General features: G+C 44.3%; 1 protein-coding gene across 1 annotated transcript; it reads left to right on the top strand.

The window, feature by feature from the left end:
• Positions 1 to 12731: 12731 nt before the first annotated feature.
• Positions 12732 to 18877, top strand: LOC124708948 (phosphoinositide phospholipase C 2-like). The gene is made up of 9 exons (XM_047240590.1): positions 12732 to 13144; positions 15689 to 15885; positions 16068 to 16203; positions 16330 to 16566; positions 17347 to 17576; positions 17684 to 17801; positions 17897 to 18040; positions 18169 to 18255; positions 18341 to 18877. Exons 1-9 carry the CDS (start codon positions 12827 to 12829, stop codon positions 18632 to 18634), a joined length of 1761 nt encoding a protein of 586 aa, XP_047096546.1. The 5' UTR covers positions 12732 to 12826; the 3' UTR covers positions 18635 to 18877.
• The last annotated feature ends 455 nt before the right edge of the window (positions 18878 to 19332 follow it).

Genomic DNA, 19332 nt, shown 5'->3' with positions numbered 1-19332 from the left:
TGTTCCAGCTCCTTATCTCTTCCACGTTTTGATGGTTTTTCACCATGGAATTCCCAGGTGTGGTAGAAAGGCGTGAACCCGTGAACGACCAGGTGTTGAGTCATAGTATCCTTTGACACTCGCTTCTCGTTACGGCACTTGCTGCAGGGGCATGAAGTTCCATTGGGTGTCTTGTCCCACTCAAACGCCCTGTCAATGAACTGCTTGGTCTTTTCTTTCCATTCCTCGGTCATTTTCCCCTGACTGGGTCGGCCCTTGTACATCCACTCACGATGCTCCATCATCTAATAAGTAACAAAACAGACATATATAATGCTTTCAATTACGGTTCGATTAATTTCAACAATTACAGGTTTTACCGAAATCATGTGTCGGGACGGAGCAGAGAATGGAAAACATATCCAATCTACACATTTCCCAGCTATCGATAAAACGTGGAAAATCCAAAACGGTTATGGTTTTAAATATGCAAAAGCTTGCATGTTTATTCTTGTAACCCTTTGGAAAGGGAGACGCCTAGTTAACGTGACATCTTGGCAATCAAGACAAAAATAAAGCCTAGGAAGGAGAGGTGAAGAATTCTGTCTTACCCACAAATGGTGATCGATCGGCAGAGAAGGCCAACAGCGGGACTGGGTCCGATGGGGTGGTGCAACACGGCAACGCTGGAAAAAGACTGAAATGCAACAAAATTTGTAACTTTAGTAGATGAACCCAACCCAAATGTTGATGATCCGCATCAACAGACATGAGTAATATGTATTCAGATTTCAGAAACAGAGCATGATGATAGAGCGTCATGGGCTGCCTGAAACAGTAAAACTAGCGCATTTAGCAAATTGCAGAGCAAAATGTGTAACTACGTTTTCAGATTTCAGAAACATGGCATTTGGATGTACTATATGACAAATCGATGTGTATTTACCAAACTGCAGCGTATTTGGATAAGAAAAGCAGAGCATAAACTTGATCTGAAAAAAAGCAGTGTATTCTCGCTACTAGAATGTGCAGACTGCAGAGCATGTATAGCCAGCAACCTGGACCTAGTCGAGCTGGACAACAGGCGGCGTTGCGTGCTGCGGAAGGAGGCGTCGGTGAGCGCGTCAGTGTTGACCAGGAGGCGGCGGCGGCGGCTTGGCGGAGCAGCACCCGGACTGGAGTGGTTAGAGGAGCAGCTGCAGCAGACGGCCGCATCGGCCGGTCAGCGAGCGAGCGAGCTCCTCCATGGATTCGCGCAGAGGGGCCAGTCTGAGGAGTATGGCCGAGCCAAGGCGGGGCTTGGGTTCCAACCAGGACGTGGTTGCGGCGGGGAATCGGTAGAGGAGGTGGTGGCGGAAAAGCAGCAGCAGGAAGCAGGCGGCGGCGGAATGAAGGAGTGAGAAAGGAGAACTGGAAGACTAAACCCATTTTGGAGCACTACTGGGCTTTGTCGGATGGCCTTGTCCGTTTGGGCTTCTAGATCTGCTTTCCACAGTCGGAAGACTAAACCCAAACCCAGCCACCTTCTGGCCTAACAGAAATACTTCTCCCATCCCAAAATAACTTGCTCAATATTTCTAGATACAGATGTATCTATACATAAAACTGAGTCACTATTATAACATTCTGTGAACCTAAAAATGAATTTTGCAAAAAAAATTCAAATCAGTTCCACTACTAACAAAAGAAAATAGAAAACGTACCTGATCAGCCGACCGACCGATCGAAGCAAAAGATCGGTCGTCCCGATGGCGCCTTGGCTTGCCCCTTTTTGTGGCCACCATCCATGAACGCTACAGCCCACCACCACTCAGGCACCAAAAATATGCATCCACCCAAAAATATGTATCCACGTTTCTATTAGAAAACGATACGGAAAACGTCAAATTTTTCTCGATGTTGCATACCTTATTTATGTTTGTAACAAATGCACAAGTTTTGTAGTAAAAGCACATGCGGAATGTTGTAAATGCCTGCCTAGAAGTTTGCCACAAGTTTGTGGTTTTTGTTCTAATTGTTTCTGTTTTTCCGTGAAAATAGATGTGACTTTTATTGTCTTTCAATTTGTATCAAAATAAAATGTTGTTAACCACTTTTCCATCGCTACAATACATATGATTTTCTGTTGTAATAGTCTGCGATTTTTTGTTTGAATTGATAGTTTTTGTTGTAAACAAACTCATAGCAAAATATTTATTGTTTAACAACTTTGTTCGTAACATTACTTTTTAAAATTTTGTAGCACAGATTTTGTTACAAAAGTATATATTTTTGTAAGCGGAGTGAGAGATTTTGTTGCAATACTTGTGTGACTCGAGTTTGTCATAGAGTGGCATTTTTTTGTAAATATGGGAAAGATCAGCACAAAGAGATATACCGGTTGGTTTTATTGGGAGAGATTGGGATTGTGGGTTGAGTTTCCAAAAATTGAGGGGCAAAATGAAAAAATCATGCCACGGTTGATTCTGAATTTCCGACGCAGAGAACGACCGATTTTTAGGCTCCAATCAGCCGTGTGACAGCTAGCGTCCAAAAATAGAAAATTATGAGACCTCACTAGAAAGCTCACATGTTTAGATACATGGTGAATCGTACACACAAAGGGCCCTATTTACGAAATTCTAGTTAGTCCAACTATCAATCGGCTTGTTTTGGTCGTTTCTTCACACACACAAAAAAACTGGTTTTCACGCTGGGAAATATAAAATAGGTTTCTGCGCATAGGGTATGAAAACTCAGAAAAATGTTCATGACGTCTAATAAAATATTCATCATGTCTGAAAAACATTTTGCGTGATAAAAAGAATGTGCATGGGTACCAAAATAAGTTCACGGGTTAACAAAATAATTTTCATGGGATTCAAAAATTTCACCCATTCTAATTTTATTTTTCATATTGTATAGAAAAAATTCATGGGTTTAAAAAAATACTATCATATAATAAATACTTAATGTGACTCAAAAAATTGTCACCGGTAAATAATTCTCACGGTGTTAAATATTTGATGGTTCCAAACAAAAGATATTCCGAAAATGTTCACTGCTTAGTTGTTTCATAGTATTCAAAAGATATTCGCTAGTTTGAAACAAATGCTTGTTGTATTTTCAAAAAAATGTTCACGGCTTTGAAATATTTTAGTTTGCACAAGATAGATATTTAACCTTGTGAAATTATTGGGGTTCTTCCACATTGTTGGGATTTTAGAGCATTTCCGGTCGTGTTCCCTAAAAAGTCCACCAAAGCGCTCCGGATTTAGCTTTTGGGGGGCGTGTTTGGAGAACGCGACTGCGCAGCGAACGCCCCCCAAACTTGTTCGTGTGTCAATGATGCGTTGGGTCCGCCACTCCACCACTCAGGCACCAAAAAATATGCATCCACCCAAAAATATGCATCCACGTTCCTATTACAAAACGATACGGAAAACGTCAGATTTTTCTCGATGTTGCATACCTTATTTATGTTTGTAACAAACGCACAAGTTTTGTAGTAAAAGCACATGCCGAATGTTGTAATGCCTGCCTAGGAGTTTGCCACAAGTTTGTGGTTTTTGTTCTAATTGTTTTCGTTTTTCCGTTAAAATAGATGTGACTTTTATTGTCTTTCAATTTGTATCAAAATAAAATGTTGTTAACCACTTTTCCATCGCTATAATACATATGATTTCTGTTGTAATATTCTGCGTTTTTTTGTTTGAATTGATAGCGATTTTTGTTGTAAACAAACCGATAGGGCAAAGGTGGCCGATCTTTCGATGAGACGTGGATAGATCAATTTGTTGGTGGAGTTCGTGCTTGACGATCCGACTACACGTGCAAAGCTCGTGCGCCAATGCAATCGTAGGACAATCTTCGGGAGTTACTGATCTTGCGGATGCGCGATCAGCCTAAAATTCCTACCTGAAATCGAGAACAAGTAAGAACTAATGATGCAATTAGAATATTGCGGATGAAAGATGAAAGCTTTATTGATTAAGGTGGGATTCCGAATAGTCGGTCTTGTTCTAGGCGTTGGCCTCAAAAGAAGTACACGAGAGTTGCAGCAATGGCTAACTTTTAGTCTAATCAAAATCCGAGTCTAAACATGACGGCTATGGGGGTATTTAAAGGAGAAAAATGTGGGGTTTCGGCCAGCTATACGTATGGTGGCCGAACCAAACCCAAGAAGGCCTTTCCCCCTTCAATACGGACTCTAAAAAGTGGCTGTCTTAATTCCTGCGAAAATGACATGGGACTGGCCCAAAACTAAAGGTGACGCAGCACCATATTATGCTATGGACGAAATTATGAAGTGTGAATCTCTATATTTCGTCCATGTCTTCATCTCTTCTTATGGTGGCTTCAAAGTTCTGAAATCTCCACTTGTGGCATCATCTTCAGTCCTCAAATGCTTGCTGCCATCTCCTCCATGCGTGATCATGCTCCAATGCTTGTCCTCCTCATCCATGTTTGGTCCATCATTCCTAAGAGTAACAAACATATCTGATTTAGGCAGCATCATATTCTCATGTATGTGAGGAATAGTTTGAAGAAACGAAAGTACCTGATAGTTAAGTTATTTGGTACGAGCTCGAGTGATTGGTCCTTGTATTTGTGTGGCTGTAGGTACAGCGGTTGTATCAAGAGATGGGATGTCCTCATCACAAACTCGTAGCAAAATATTTATTGTTTAACAACTTTGTTCGTAACATTACTTTTTAAAATTTTGTAGCACATATTTTATTACAAAAGTATATATTTTTGTAAGCGGAGTGAGGGATTTTGTTGCAATACTTGTGTGACTTGAGTCTGTCATAGAGTGGCATTTTTTTGTAAATATGGGGAAGATCCAGCCCAAAGAGATATATCGGTTGGTTTTATTGGGAGAGATTGGGATTGCGGGTTGAGTTTCCAAAAATTGAGGGGCAAAATGCAAAAATCATGCCACGGTTGATTTTGGTTATACGGCGCAGAGAACGACCGATTTTTAGGCTCCAATCAGCCGTGTGACAGCTAGCGTCCAAAATAGAAAATTATGAGACCTCACTAGAAAGCTCACATATTTAGATACATGGTGAATCGTACACACAAAGGGCCCTAGTATTTACGAAATTCTAGTTAGTCCAACTATCAATTGGCTTGTTTTGGTCGTTTCTTCACACACACAAAAAAAAACTGGTTTTCACGCTGGGAAATATAAAATAGGTTTCTGCGCATAGGGTATGAAAACTCAGAAAAATGTTCATGACGTCTAATAAAATATTCATCATGTCTGAAAAACATTTTGCTTGATAAAAAGAATATGCATGGGTATATTCACGGGTTAACAAAATAATTTTCATGGGATTCAAAAATTTCACCCATTCTAATTTTATTTTTCATATTGTATAGAAAAAAATCATGGGTTTAAACAAATACTATCATATAATAAATACTTTCATGTGACTCAAAAAAATTTCACCGTTTCTAAATAATTCTCACGGTGTTAAATATTTGATGGTTCCAAACAAAAGATATTCCGAAAATGTTCACTGCTTAGTTGTTTCATAGTATTCAAAAGATATTCGCTAGTTTGAAACAAATGTTCGTTGTATTTTCAAAAAATGTTCACGGCTTTGAAATATTTTAGTTTGCACAAGATAGATATTTAGGGCGTGTTCGGGAATCGACCAGCTTCCCGAAAATCCTTGGATCTGGGCGCGCTCCTGGTCGTTTGGCTGGGCTGCGGCCCATTTTAGCCGGGCTGGCCTGCTAGGGCGGCAGTTGATTTCCAGCCTGTTTTGCTAAGATTTGCCTTTGCTCATTTTTCCTGTCGATTGATCACAAGAGGACCTCGCCCATCATACACGTACGCATATGCTTAGCAGGAATCCATCCATCCGCTCATTTTTTTTTCCCTCGCGCAACTGTACGCAACTGCTAGTACTACAACTGTAGCTAGTAGGATGGCAGGAAAATACATCAAATATTTAGGTAATGGAAACACAGATATAAGACATGTTTAGACCAATATTTGGAGCGATGGTATGAAGTGCAAAAGCATCACATTTGCAAAGGGTTTTGCACATCAAAAGGGGCATATATATCTAACATGCCTTGCTCATCACCATCCTAGAGCAATTGCGGTAGCTAGTTCATCCCTAAAGTCATCCATGTCAGCCCCGTTTGCCTCTGGAGTTGATGAATCCGAAGCACCAGGAGGAACAACATAGCGCTTATAGCGATCCGGAATTTCTGGCACATAGTCCGGATCCTTGTCAAATCGCTGAAAGTGGATATCGTCTCTGTCATGAGCGCGAATATAGTTGTGCAATGTCATACATGCAGCAACAATCATATTTTGGGTTTCAATTGAGTACTTCGGCATCTTAAGAAGAATTTTCCATTTCATCTTCAATACTCCAAAGCCACACTCAATGACATTACGCTTGGACGAGTGGATCTTGTTCAACTTCTCGACAGGAGTAGTTGGCGGTACACCTCTATGGAAGTCAGGAACATGATACCTTTCTCCTTTGTATGGTGCAAGGTATCCAAATCTATTAGGATAGCCAGCATCTACAAGGTAGTACTTACCTAAACAAAACAACACATTGTGCATATTAGTTCTAACAAGATTACAACAAATGGATCAATAGGGAAAAATGCTCACCCTTTGGAGGATGCCGGAAGGTGAGCTTGTCCTTGTCAATTGCATGATATAGCACACTTGTGTCATGCATAGCACCAGGTTGTCCAATTGAAGCATATGTGAAATGCATGTCAAAGTCACATATTGCCATCACATTCTGAGTTACCGCACCTGTTCTTCCAATGTACCTCACTTGCTTGTGCGGGGCAATGACGGCCCTAATGTGAGTCCCATCAATTGCACCAATGCAATTTTTAAGATGTGGGTACGCCCTTCTATCATTTTTAATCCTAGGATGCACGACGCGAAAATTTGGGTCTTTTGGCTTGATGTAGTGAGATGACATCCGGATCACACAATGTAGAACCTCATGAAATTTGCGGTGGATAGTATCGGCTGCATGTTTGAAACGGTTTTGTGTTCTCCTATTTGATTCACAACCACCCAATGTCCACAGGAACATAGCTAGAGATTCATAACTGCTAACAAAGGGGGAATGTGTGAGGCCATACCGTTCGACCAACAAGTCATGAAGGTCGAAGAATACCCTTGCACTCATTCTTAGCATTCTATATGTTTCTCCGGGTGTGTCAACAGTCTCTTGCAACCATCCAAAACCACTCAAAATAGAAGTCCTAGGCTCAGCCTTCAACAACCAAGATGCACAAGTTTTAGTAAAACCAGTACCAAAATGCAGACTTGCAGCTAGCAGTTTCACTGATTCATCTCACCTTGAGCTCCTGGACGAGGGGGATGTCGATGATGGTCGCCCGCGGTGCAGATTGACAAGGACGGAGGCGGGTCGCTGGTGGCTGAAACTTGGCGTGCGGGCGGAGAAGAAGGTGGCGTGCGGGCGGAGATGCAGATGTCGCGGAGGCGGCCAGGAATGGATGCAGGCGGGGGTCGGCGGCGTCGGGAGAACAAGGCGAAGTGGCGAATACTTTCTCACCGGCGGGGAGGATTCCTGCGGCGGTGGTGTCGTGTTGGCGTGGTGGCGGCGGCTAGGTCATAGGGGGCTGCATCGCGATGTGTTTCGATTTGGGAATTGTTTTGGTTTTGGGATATGCTGGAGACGAGGGAATAGAGACGAGTGAAGCGTTATTCTTGACTTGGCGGTGGCATATCTTTTTAATTTGGCACTGCTCCATCGTTTGCTGATCCGGGAATTCCCAGAATAGCTGCTCTGTGTTTTGTACATAGTTTCTGTGCAGCTTCTCGGAACTAGCTCCGTGGAGTTTTCGTGTTCGGCGCTGCTCCATTGCAGATTTTAGAGAAGCTGGGAGCCAGGGAGTTGCGGAACACGCCCTTAACCTTGTGAAATTATTGGGGTTCTTCCACATTGTTGGGATTTTAGAGCATTTCCAGTCGTGTCCCCTAAAAAGTACACCAAAGCGCTCCGGATTTAGCTTTTGGGGGGCGTGTTTGGAGAACGCGACTGGGCAGCGGCGCCCCCCAATCTTGTTCATGTGTCAATGATGCGTTGGGTCCGCCACTCCCCGCCTTGCTTCTCGCTCTGTCCGGCGTCCTCGGAGCATCCCCTGTGGAGCGGGGACAGGCTCAGGACGCCGGACAACGTATATGACCGCGCTGGATGAAAAGAGCCTTTAGAGCGCGCGACTGAGAACGAAAAAATATTCGGCGCGCCGCAAAAACCTTTGGGGACGCGGCTGGAGATGCTATTAGATTGCACAAAATGTTCACGTGTGGCATTATATATACCCTTGCTCCAGCCCGATATATTTGGAACTGGGCCTAAATGCCACTAGGCATTGATCTTGGACCTGTTGTTCGTGTTAATTTCTTTGCAATCACTACTTTGCACCAAAACAAATTACATCCCATCAGTCAATTAAGAAGAATGAAACGGGGAGGGACGACAAAATCCATTCATAGTGTAGGTTGGTCCTGAATCGTTCTGAGGTTGTTTTCGAAGCCAAGGTCATGTTCTTTGTGAGAGACAGCGACGCCGAAATGATGGACGCTAAATCTGATGCACAGCTGGTGGATGCTAATTAAACAGAATTTCAACCTAATTAAGCTGACGCTGACTAATTATGTCTGCATCCATATACTAATCAAACAGTACATACGTATACATACAATGAAACCAATCGATGGAGCTGGCAACTAAACCAAACCCCAATCACGCAGCTAGCTTCTTCCTTAATTTGAGCAAAGAACAGGAGCAAGCGACACTTGGACGGCTAAATCTTGTGCACCCCATAGCATTTTTGACCTACCTAGTTTACTAAGTTATCACCTGATAGATTATTGTTCCCGACTAGATGACTTGACAGATTCCTTGTGACAAAACAAACCTATCGCCACCTACTACTAATTAGCTTCGCTTTGACAAACAAATTGCTAAATCATTGGCTCGTCAAGTCAATCAGCAATCATGGTATGGGTATATGGACACGTATATATACCTACGAGATATATTTTTGTTGTTGTAAGGACACGCAAGATAGAGATGGACCAATAGGGGAACTTGCGCCCTCTGTAGCTTAATCAAATGAAGTGACTCTTTTTCAATAGTTTGTCATGTAACTGAACTAAATATCGTCAGAGGGTAGTATCCAAGGATCACCACCTTTGCATCCGGCTTTAATGTAGGACTCAGTTCCAATTCAGTCCGAAACTTAGGCTAGATTAGGACCTTGCATCCTACATTGATCCTTAATGTAGGATCAGTTCCATTCAGTCCCAAACTTAGGCTCCATTCAAATGCGCTTTTCTTCACAATGAAACCAACAAACAGTGGCAAAACCACCACCAGCCCCCTCCAGGGAACATCGCCACACCAGCAAAGCAACCTACCTTGCAGCACTTGATAGTTTGGAAGATTCAGTTCCAACTGCTTTCTGATAGGAGTTAGTGCATGTATGCATGCAGTCGTGTAAGCCATATTAGCTGTCCATCAGTAGTAGTAACACAATTTTCTTCCCTGTTCCGATAAAAGCAATGGAAGTGTTTAATTTGCCCGATGATCATGTTGGGTCTTGAATCTCCCCCTTTCCGTAAGTCGGTATCAGTTAAGAGCATGTCTAACAGGCCCCTTATTTCTCTGCCCCGTATAACGCTATTTTTTCGCCCCGTATCCCAAAAGTGCGTCTTGCTCAACCATTCCGTCTAGCAGACCCCGTATTTGGCCCCGTATTTTTAAAAATTAAAACCCCGGGAAAATGAAACCATAGTTCTTCTTCATTGATCATACATTGGATCATACATATACATAGCGATCCTAGCTACTCGAGGATGATGTATGGCACGAAATCAACGGTGGCGGCAGCCTCCTCCTCCGCCCCGGCGGAAGCCTCCTCCTCCGCCCCGGCGGCGGCCTCCTTCGCCCGGAATTCAGCCACGGCGGCGACGGCCGCCGCCTCTTCCTCTCGCCTCCGCCCGCGCCTTCTCGGCGGCCTCCACCTCCGACTCGGCCAACGCCCGCAGTAATGCCGCGTCCTCCTCGCCGGCCTCCGCTTCCTCCTCGCCGGCCTCCGCTTCCTCCTCGCCTCCGCCTCCTCCGCCGCCGGTGCCGCCGATGCGCACGGCCCATGCCGCCTTCGCCGCGCGATCACGCTCCCACTCAGCGCGCCACGCCTCGAGTCGGCGCCGCTCATAGGCTTGAGCGGCGGATCCTCGTCGGTACCACCGCCCACCGGCCGCGAAGTCCCGGAGCTTCTCCGGCATGTAGTACGCGCCGGCGTACTTGCGAGCCGCACGACGGCTACCCGCGGCGGAGCGCTTGCACTTCAAGCGCCACGCGTCCACCACGTTGTCCGGCGAGCGGGATCGCTCGATCCGCTCGCCGGAGAGGCGCCATCGCGGCCGCGGGCGTCCATGGCGGAGCCGGGGTCGAATGCGGCGCGGGGAGAAAGTAATTGCTCGCCGGAGCAGGGTGGAGGCGGCGGCGGCGCACGGCGGAGCTAGGGTAGCGAGTGAGGGGTTAACCCCTCACTCGCACCTGCGCGCGGTATAAATAGTGGGCGGAGGGGCCGATATCCTGGGCCCCGTATTCCGCCGAAACGGGGCGGCCCGAATACGGGGCCTGCTAGACGGCCCAAACCGCGCCTGCCCCGTATGTCGCCGGAATTTTACGGGGTGGGCGGGTTATAAGGGGCCTGTTAGACCTGCTCTAACATGCTATCGCTTGTCATTCAATTAGGGCTGGGTTTTAGTTAACTGTACGAGCAGAGTACACGTACGTACCCCTCACATTATAGGCGATGTAACGTGTGTGTGTGTGTTGCAAAAAGTGGGATCAATGGACCGATCCCCGACGGCGACAAGCCGGCCGGGCCGATTGGGGTCACAGTTTGGCAAGCGACACGGAAATGCAGCTTCAGAAAGGCTCCATGGCATGTGTTCCACATTTGGCCCCAGTCCCCTTACCCCGATCGGAGACGACAACGACGGCCACAAAACTGACGATCGAGCACAAGAAGATCGATCCGTCCTTGCTGCCGCCACAGTATTCTGAAAAATGCCATTCGGACACCTCACGAGCCGCATCTACCCGGAAATGAGTAACAGACAAACGCATGCTAGTTGCTCAGGGTGGCATGCACGGATCGTCGTATAGCCTGAGTGTGTGGCCGACCGGGACCGCCATATGCATCGAGCGCGAACCATTAACCAGCGAGAATCGTGCATGCTTGGTGGATGGATGGATAGCTACTGCTAAACAAGACACAACGCGGTCAAATATGTACTCATTTTATATTTTCTTGTTGGTCCCGTGAACACTCATGCAGACGCAACATGACCTTATCCGCTAGCTCCACTAACATAAAATAGTTTCACCTTTCGTGTCAATAAATTGACTCGGCAACTAAACAAAAGATGTACACCGTACCACCGGGACCGCCGTATATGCGAGTAAGAAACGCTGGAAGAAGTTCACGTTTGAAGTGTACTAGATGACATGTGAGGCCTAGGGCCACATGTCAGTGCATATTTTTGTAATTTCCTTGTAGGATTTGAGTCAAGAAAAAGAACTCTTGTAATCAAGAATCTCCTAGCAAAGAACCATTTGAATCGATTCAAATCCTTCACCGGTGGGTAAGGTATACCTGCTTCTTTGTAAGATTGTTTTGTGCACCTTTATCTTTTCGCTTGCTTTTCTTTAGGACTGTTCTATTGCATTGATAATCCACCAAAGTTATCACCCTCTTGGAAATTCAGTCCACCTTGACATTGATAATCCAGTCTAATCGTGTTTGTTCCGCTTACGAACACAGTATATATACTCTCTTTGTCCATAATTAGCCTGCATTCTAAGTTTGGTCAAAGTCAAATATATAGATAAAATATCAACATATATACCACCAAATACATATAATATAATAATATATTCTACAATGATATTAATAATATATATTTTATATTAATTACTAACTCTGTCCCGGTTTACAGGTTCTACGCGTATCCCTAGGTCTCTAATTTAACCAACGTAGCATAAGATATATAGTATAAAATACATATCATTGGAAAGTTCAGATATGTTGTACTGTTTAATGGTATACTTTTTGTAGTGTAAATCTTACATTATATTAGTCAAATTGACGATCTTAAGATACGTGTATGCCATGTAAACCGGACGGAGGGAGTATTGATGTTGGTTCTATTTCTTAGATGCTTAGTTAAAATTTATAAATGTTGACTTTGACCATTACCAGAATTCCGGACAGAGGGAGTGGCTACCAAAGCTTCCCCTCTCGTTCAATGTGTAGCCACTAGACTACTCGAGTGTTTGTATGACAAGTCAAGAGCTAGTGCTACGAAGAAGTCTGGTCGAATTTGTTAGAAATAACACTGAACTCATGGAATCAAGTTGATCATACGTAATAGTATAAAATTCTATTTCTTCAAAAGAAATGTAAATCGGTTATTGTTACTGTTATTGTTATTAAGAAGAAAAATAACAACAATAATACGGTAAGAAGAACCTGTCCTCGATCAATTGGAAAATTTCATTCAGCATGTGGGCCTACATCCACGTGTTAGGGCCGAGTTGGTTCAACTATTTTCATCACCTCTCACACATGCGCTAGGTGATGAGCTGCTATTGTCGCCTCCCATCAAGGCCTGTATATATAAACAGAAACTGCCTCACGCGCACACACCATACAGAGAGAGATATGCACCAGCTAGCGCTCATACTCGCGCCAAACTTAATTACTACTACACTCGACGTGTGCAGCTGTAGACTGATCCGGCTCCTATAGGCAGTGCGCGGCCATGACGACGTACAGGGTGTGCTGCTTCCGCCGGCGGTTCCGGCCGGCGTCGAACGAGCCGTCGGAGGCGATCGGCGACCTGTTCCAGGCGTACGCCAGCGACGACAGCGGCGTTCTCGGCGAGGAGGCGCTCAGGAGGTTCCTCCGCGAGGTGCAGGGGGAGACCGGCGACGACGACATGGAGGAGGCGGCAAGGGAGGTCATGTCGTTCGCGGCGGAGCAGAAGCTGCTCAAGAAGGGCGGCGGCGGGCTCACCGTCGAGGGCTTCCACCGCTGGCTCTCCAGCGACGCCAACGCCGCCCTCCATCCTCGCCGAGGGGTAAGCTACACAGAGCTCGACCCATTCCCTCGTACTACTAAAATTATTGTTTTCTTGAAATTTTTACTAAGACGGAGCACTTTTGGATGAAAAGTTCCGTGATTTCCGATGGTTCCCGAAACAGATCCTGATATATTTTGTGTACTTGTGCATGCGTGGATCTTATATTAGGTTACAGCAGTGCATTGGAATGTTCGAAACAGGGTACCAGTAGACAGCTGATTTTGTTTTTCTCTTCTTAAATAACTTGGCCGGGTTGATTGATTCCTGGTCAGAATAGGCCAGCAACAAACAAAATGGATATTTGCTTTGTAGAATCTAGGATATTAATATTGTAGGTATATAAGGTGGTTTATGTAAAACATAAACGTTGTGCATTCAAGTCAACTTGCAATTAGTTACACTGTTGTAGGTGTGGCTCATAATCAGGGACAGGAGTACTATGCATGAACAGTTAGGCACATGTGCAATGTTCAATGTATGTGGATCATACTGCAGTGTTCAGCTTCCATGTGTCATCGTATGCTAGAGTTAGACCTAGGATATTTCAGTACGACAGTACCTCTAGGTAGCTATAGATTTTTAGTATTGGTTGTGTACTTCATACATTTTCGGTGTTTTTTCACTTCGTAAGGTTGTGTGCATGCTAACTATGTAGAAGCCGGGTGTAATACTTTCTAAATAAAAAAGCGTTTTTATCGAAAAACCATGATCTCAAAGTGGAGCCATTCAAGGTTTCTTTATAATTATTTAAGTGATCAATTGACGAAGGGGGGGACTAGTCTTTTGGAGGCTTGTATTTGTTTTCCATCACTTGATCAAGATTTTTAAAAATCTTTCTTGAGAAATCTCCAATTTATGTTGCAAGTTTTAGGCCCTAGATCCTGCGGCAACTAGCTACATGATTCGACATCAGAAGGTGTGATTTTAGGTACAGAAATGACCACCCTTATTGACTAAAAAATGTTTGTTGTTTTCAACATGACGATGTGCAAGTGCAACTCGACCAAATCAAGGTTTAATTAATCTCAGTTGACGGGGAATCATCAACTTTATGCTTTTTTAAGTTTAGCCACTCTACTTTGGGACTAAGGAGAGCAGGAAGGGAGCTGGAGATGACACGGGCGGCTATAGTTAATCAAATACTTTGAAGCAGTTTGAACATGTCTAAAGTGATCAAGCCGAACCACTATGCATGTGTGTCTAGATTGAAGAGTAGTTCGTAGATCATCACTGAAGGTATCAAGCAAGACAAGTGAGGTTGAACACTAAGGTACACGAGATACAAGTACTTGAACCAATATATCTAAAAAAGTATCGCCTGCCCCCATGCTATCAGTTAGTGACGGTCTTGATAAATTAAATCTAAACACGTACTACTAGTAGAAAAAACAGTGCCACGACGTGTCCAACTATAGAAGAAACACTGCAACATGGATTCTTCAGTAGAGAACTCGAGATGTCGGGATGTGTCACTTGTCTGTGTTATTGGATTATTTTTCACCGACAGTCCGACCTCATCTGACGCTGAACGGCTGAACTACGACTGAATCATTTATTTATCGAAAAAAAATTCCGGCCACAAACGACATTCAAACGAAGGAAAAATATATGCAAATGCAGGACTGCCATGACTTTGGTTCAGTTGGTGCAGAAACAAAACCACGTGAATTAGTTTGTGGAGCCTTGGCCGTGACTCCGACCTTGCATGATGTCCAAGTCTGATTGGATCTGTTTCTTTGGAGCTTTCTACATGTGGACCTCTAATTTTTATTCCTGTATTTTTCCTACATCTTCCAAAACTCCGAATTTCGGGCTCCTTTGATTTAAAGGATAGGAAAAGCATAGGAATAGAAAAGGTATAGGATTGGAATGGCATGTCTACTTGAAAACTATAGGAAGATGAAGTTTGTTTGATTGTAGCAAAGGAATTTTTCCATGAGGTATGAGCTAATGCTTTTTTCCTATAGGAATTACACTACAAGATTCCTATAGGAATTTTTCCTATAGTATATGTTCCTATGAATCAAACAACATGTAAAGGAATTTTTCCTATAGGAACCAAATCCTACACAATTCCTATACAAATCCTTTAAATCAAAGGAGCCCTCAAATGTTTCTACCTTTGGATGTCCCCACTTTTTGGTGATGAATCCGACCTTGCACGATGTAGAATTGTGATTGGATTTGGTGTTGGACGTACTTGGTAGCTTCCAGTGTACTTGCCCTCTTGGCCGTACTCTTCAGTTGGTATCGGGGAGCTTTCTTCGTGTGGATTGGACCCCTGAACTTTTGTTTCCTACGCCCTCCGATCTAAAATAAATGTCGGTGACTTGGTATACAATTTATACTAGATTAGTACAAAATCTTCGCCTCTTATTATGAACTGGAGAAAAGTTCAGATTCATTGGATGCAGGTTCGGGATGCCATGAGGCTGCCGCTGTCGCACTACTTCAAAATTTGTTCGTTCTTGTTTTTTGTTCCTACATACATGCTCCCAAATTCCATGTTTGAAATGATTCTACCTTTAGATGCATGCGCAGGTTCAGGATGACATGACGCTGCCACTGTCGCACTACTTCATCTACACGGGCCACAACTCGTACCTGACGGGGAACCAGCTGAGCAGCGGCTGCAGCGAGGCCCCCATCGTCAAGGCACTACAGGACGGCGTCAGGGTCATCGAGCTCGACCTATGGCCCAACTCCGGCAAGGACGACGTCGAGGTCCTACACGGCAGGTATGGCCTTTGTCTCTTCTTTGAACCTTTGACTATTTGGCAAAATTGGCTCGTACACTTGGACCTACGTAAGCATGACGTTAGGCAGGTGCCACGATGACGTGGGGGCTTTCGCCGTCGACGAGGTCGGTGGGGAAGGGGAGCCTTTGGATATGAAAGTGAAGTGGATTTGTGTTTTGCAGGACATGGACGTCGCCGGTGGAGCTGGACAAATGCCTGGAGGCCATCAAGGAGCACGCCTTCGTCTCCTCCCCATACCCCGTCATCCTTACCCTCGAAGACCACCTCACTCCCCATCTCCAAGCCAAAGTAGCAAAGGTACAACAATACCTGCACAGCTGAATTCTCGGTTCTGAAGTTCAGGGTTACAACTTTTTAATGCCAACTGGATGATAATCACGCATGTTAACATTCATGAAAAAAATAATTATGTATGTTTGGCAGATGATCAAGGAAACATTTGGGAACACACTCCACCTCACGGAGTCTGAGGCGATGTCGGAATTCCCCTCCCCAGAGGACCTCAAGGGCAAGATCATCGTATCGACCAAGCCGCCGAAAGAGTACCTCCAGACCAAGAGCAGCAAGGAGGAGGCACCAAATGGCGGCGCGGAGGAGGAGGAAAGTGTTTGGGGGGATGAAATCCCGGACAACAAGGCCCTCATGGCTGTTAATCGTGAGGTACTTCGCCCCGTTTTGTACTATACTTGACATAGTCTCCAGGACCACATTTGGACTTTATTTTCTTTATTTATTGAAATTATTAGATATTCTAGTAATTATGTAATTCTGAGAAAATTACAAAAGAAACTAAATTATTGAACAATGTTTTACTCTCTGATTGTGTTTTTTTACAATGTTTAATCCATTTATTAGCTTTGCCACATTTCACCTTTTGTTTGTAACATTGTGACTACTTTTACAATATTTTTCTGTTTTCCCAAAGCTAACTAGGCAAAAAGTCATGTCTCTCGATGACTTGACACCTAACTAGGTCGATACTCCTAAATACCTGTGAGCAAAGTTGACACAATATGTAGAATTTGACTGAATTTGATGGAATATGAGGGAACTTGACAAAGTGAGGCAAACTACTAACAATTTTAAGTCTGAATTGTCTGCGCAATCAGCTTCCATGCTCCTAAATAGCGGATCTAATTTTTCATCCCGATGAAAATAATTATACTACTAAAAGCAGTCACAAGTAATGTGTATAGTGTAGCAATATTTTTTTGGATAGCTGAAAAGCTATAAAAGGCCACAGCTTCGGTGGGGTGGGGTGGGGGGGGGGATTACTTAAAGTACCGATGACAATGGTACAAATATATTTAAAGCCATTGAATAAATTTAACACAAGTGTAGTAGTGTCATTTACATACAGTGATGGAGACATCACCAATTTTGCTCTAGAACAACCGAAATATTATCAGGTCTCGTGATGTATCAGCTGTAAATGTGTAGGTTTCAGAGCAGGATACCAAACTGTACGTTCAAGAAGAGGAAGAGATGGAGAAGACATCACAACAAGGGGTTAACATGGAGTACAAGCGCTTGATCGCGATCAGCCTCACCCGGAGGAAGCACGACATGGATGAGGATCTCAAGGTTGATCCCGATAAGGTATCGCGGATGAGCTTGGGCGAAACGGCGTATGAGAAGGCCACCATCACTCATGGAGCTGAAATTATCAAGTGAGATGAGCTCAATTGTATTTTTATGTGAACTTATTTCTTCAGAGCTTCGCGAATAAAATTTTATGCAATACTGCACTAACAAATCTTGAGTAACATTTATTCAGGTTTACACAGAAAAACTTGCTTCGGATTTTCCCTCGGACGACGCGCATTACGTCCTCCAATTACAATCCACTAATGGGCTGGAGATATGGGGCTCAGATGGTTGCAGCAAACATGCAGGTAGCATCTGTCACTATGTTCAGCAATTATGGTTCTATTATGCACAGAACTGAATTTGCAGAAACCAACTATTTCCAATTTTCTAACGTCTATAGGGGCATGGAAGGAAACTATGGTTGACTCAAGGGATGTTTCGAGCAAATGGTGGTTGCGGTTACGTGAAAAAGCCCGATTTTCTGATGAACTGCGATAAAATGTTTGACCCAAGATCTAACCTACCAGTCAAGACAAGGCTAAAGGTGAAGCGACTTTTTCAACACATGCCATCCTAAACTGCTACTGAAATGCAGTTTCGCTGTTTTGCCGATTTTGCTACAGTAGCTGAAATTCTGTAACTCGTTTCCTCACAATGTTGCTACCTTTAAAGGTGACTGTCTACATGGGAGACGGATGGCGATTCGACTTTCACAAGACGCATTTCGACAAGTTCTCGCCACCAGACTTCTACGCAAGGGTAAGCCCATTGCCTCATCCAGCAATTAACCAGTGGGATGGAATGTGATGTGGTACTTACGGAGAAATGGGTAATGTAAGTTCAGGTGGGTATAGCAGGAGTGATGGCAGACACTAGGATGGAGGAGACGAAGGTGATCATGGACAACTGGATACCGACATGGGACCACGAGTTCGTGTTTCCTTTGGCGGTGCCGGAGCTCGCCCTTCTCCGGGTGGAGGTGCACGAGTCTGACAACCACCAGAAGGATGACTTCGGTGGCCAGACCTGCCTGCCGGTGTGGGAGCTCCGGCCTGGGATTCGCTCTGTCAGGCTATGCGGCCGTGACGGCGAGATGATGCGGTCCGTCAAGCTCCTAATGCGCTTCGAGTTTGTATGACAAGCTTGCGAGGTGTCGTCTTGATTCCGGTGATGTCGGTGGTGCGTGTAGAAACTTCCGCCTTTTTTGTTCGGTGGGGCGCCTCTGTCATTGTGCACACGCGCATGCTGTATATGATGTGATTAGAACTGCAGGTTCAGTGATTATTTGTGATTGGATGTTTGTTGAGTGAGTTAACCAAAGATCAAATAATTGTTCAGTATACAAAGGACTCAAGAGCAACGACGCCTGAAATTTAGCACTGCAAGCTTTTATGTGTAACACCAGTAGCTATGCACGTGTCTCCTGGAATCAATTCTACACTCCAGATCACATAATATGTCCAAGAGTTTTTCATGTAATACTGAAAACTTTACATGACTTTCTTCTTGTAAGGTGTCTTTACTATTAAATGAGAGTTGGTCGTTTGACACTCAACGCGTTTGATGGTCGTCATTAAAAACATCGGACCATCCAATCGTCTTGACTCAACATCTAACCTGCATAGGCCGTCCGATCCTGGAATGTGGCTCCTGCTCCCCCAAGACGTTTCTTCACTTCGGACGCTTGCCAAAAAACCCATATTCATTTATCATAAAAGCTTGCCAAAATCTCCATTGCTACCATTAAGTATTTGCCATAAACTTGTCCTGCCGCTAATCAGGCCAGCAAATCATATACTGCTCGCCAACAATACAATCCATTCTAGAAATCAAATC

Source organism: Lolium rigidum, chromosome 4, assembly GCF_022539505.1.
Source record: "Lolium rigidum isolate FL_2022 chromosome 4, APGP_CSIRO_Lrig_0.1, whole genome shotgun sequence".
In the NCBI taxonomy this organism is placed as follows: Eukaryota; Viridiplantae; Streptophyta; class Magnoliopsida; order Poales; family Poaceae; genus Lolium; species Lolium rigidum.
Note: the sequence above shows the minus strand (reverse complement) of the source record. Positions and strands in the feature narration are given on the sequence as shown.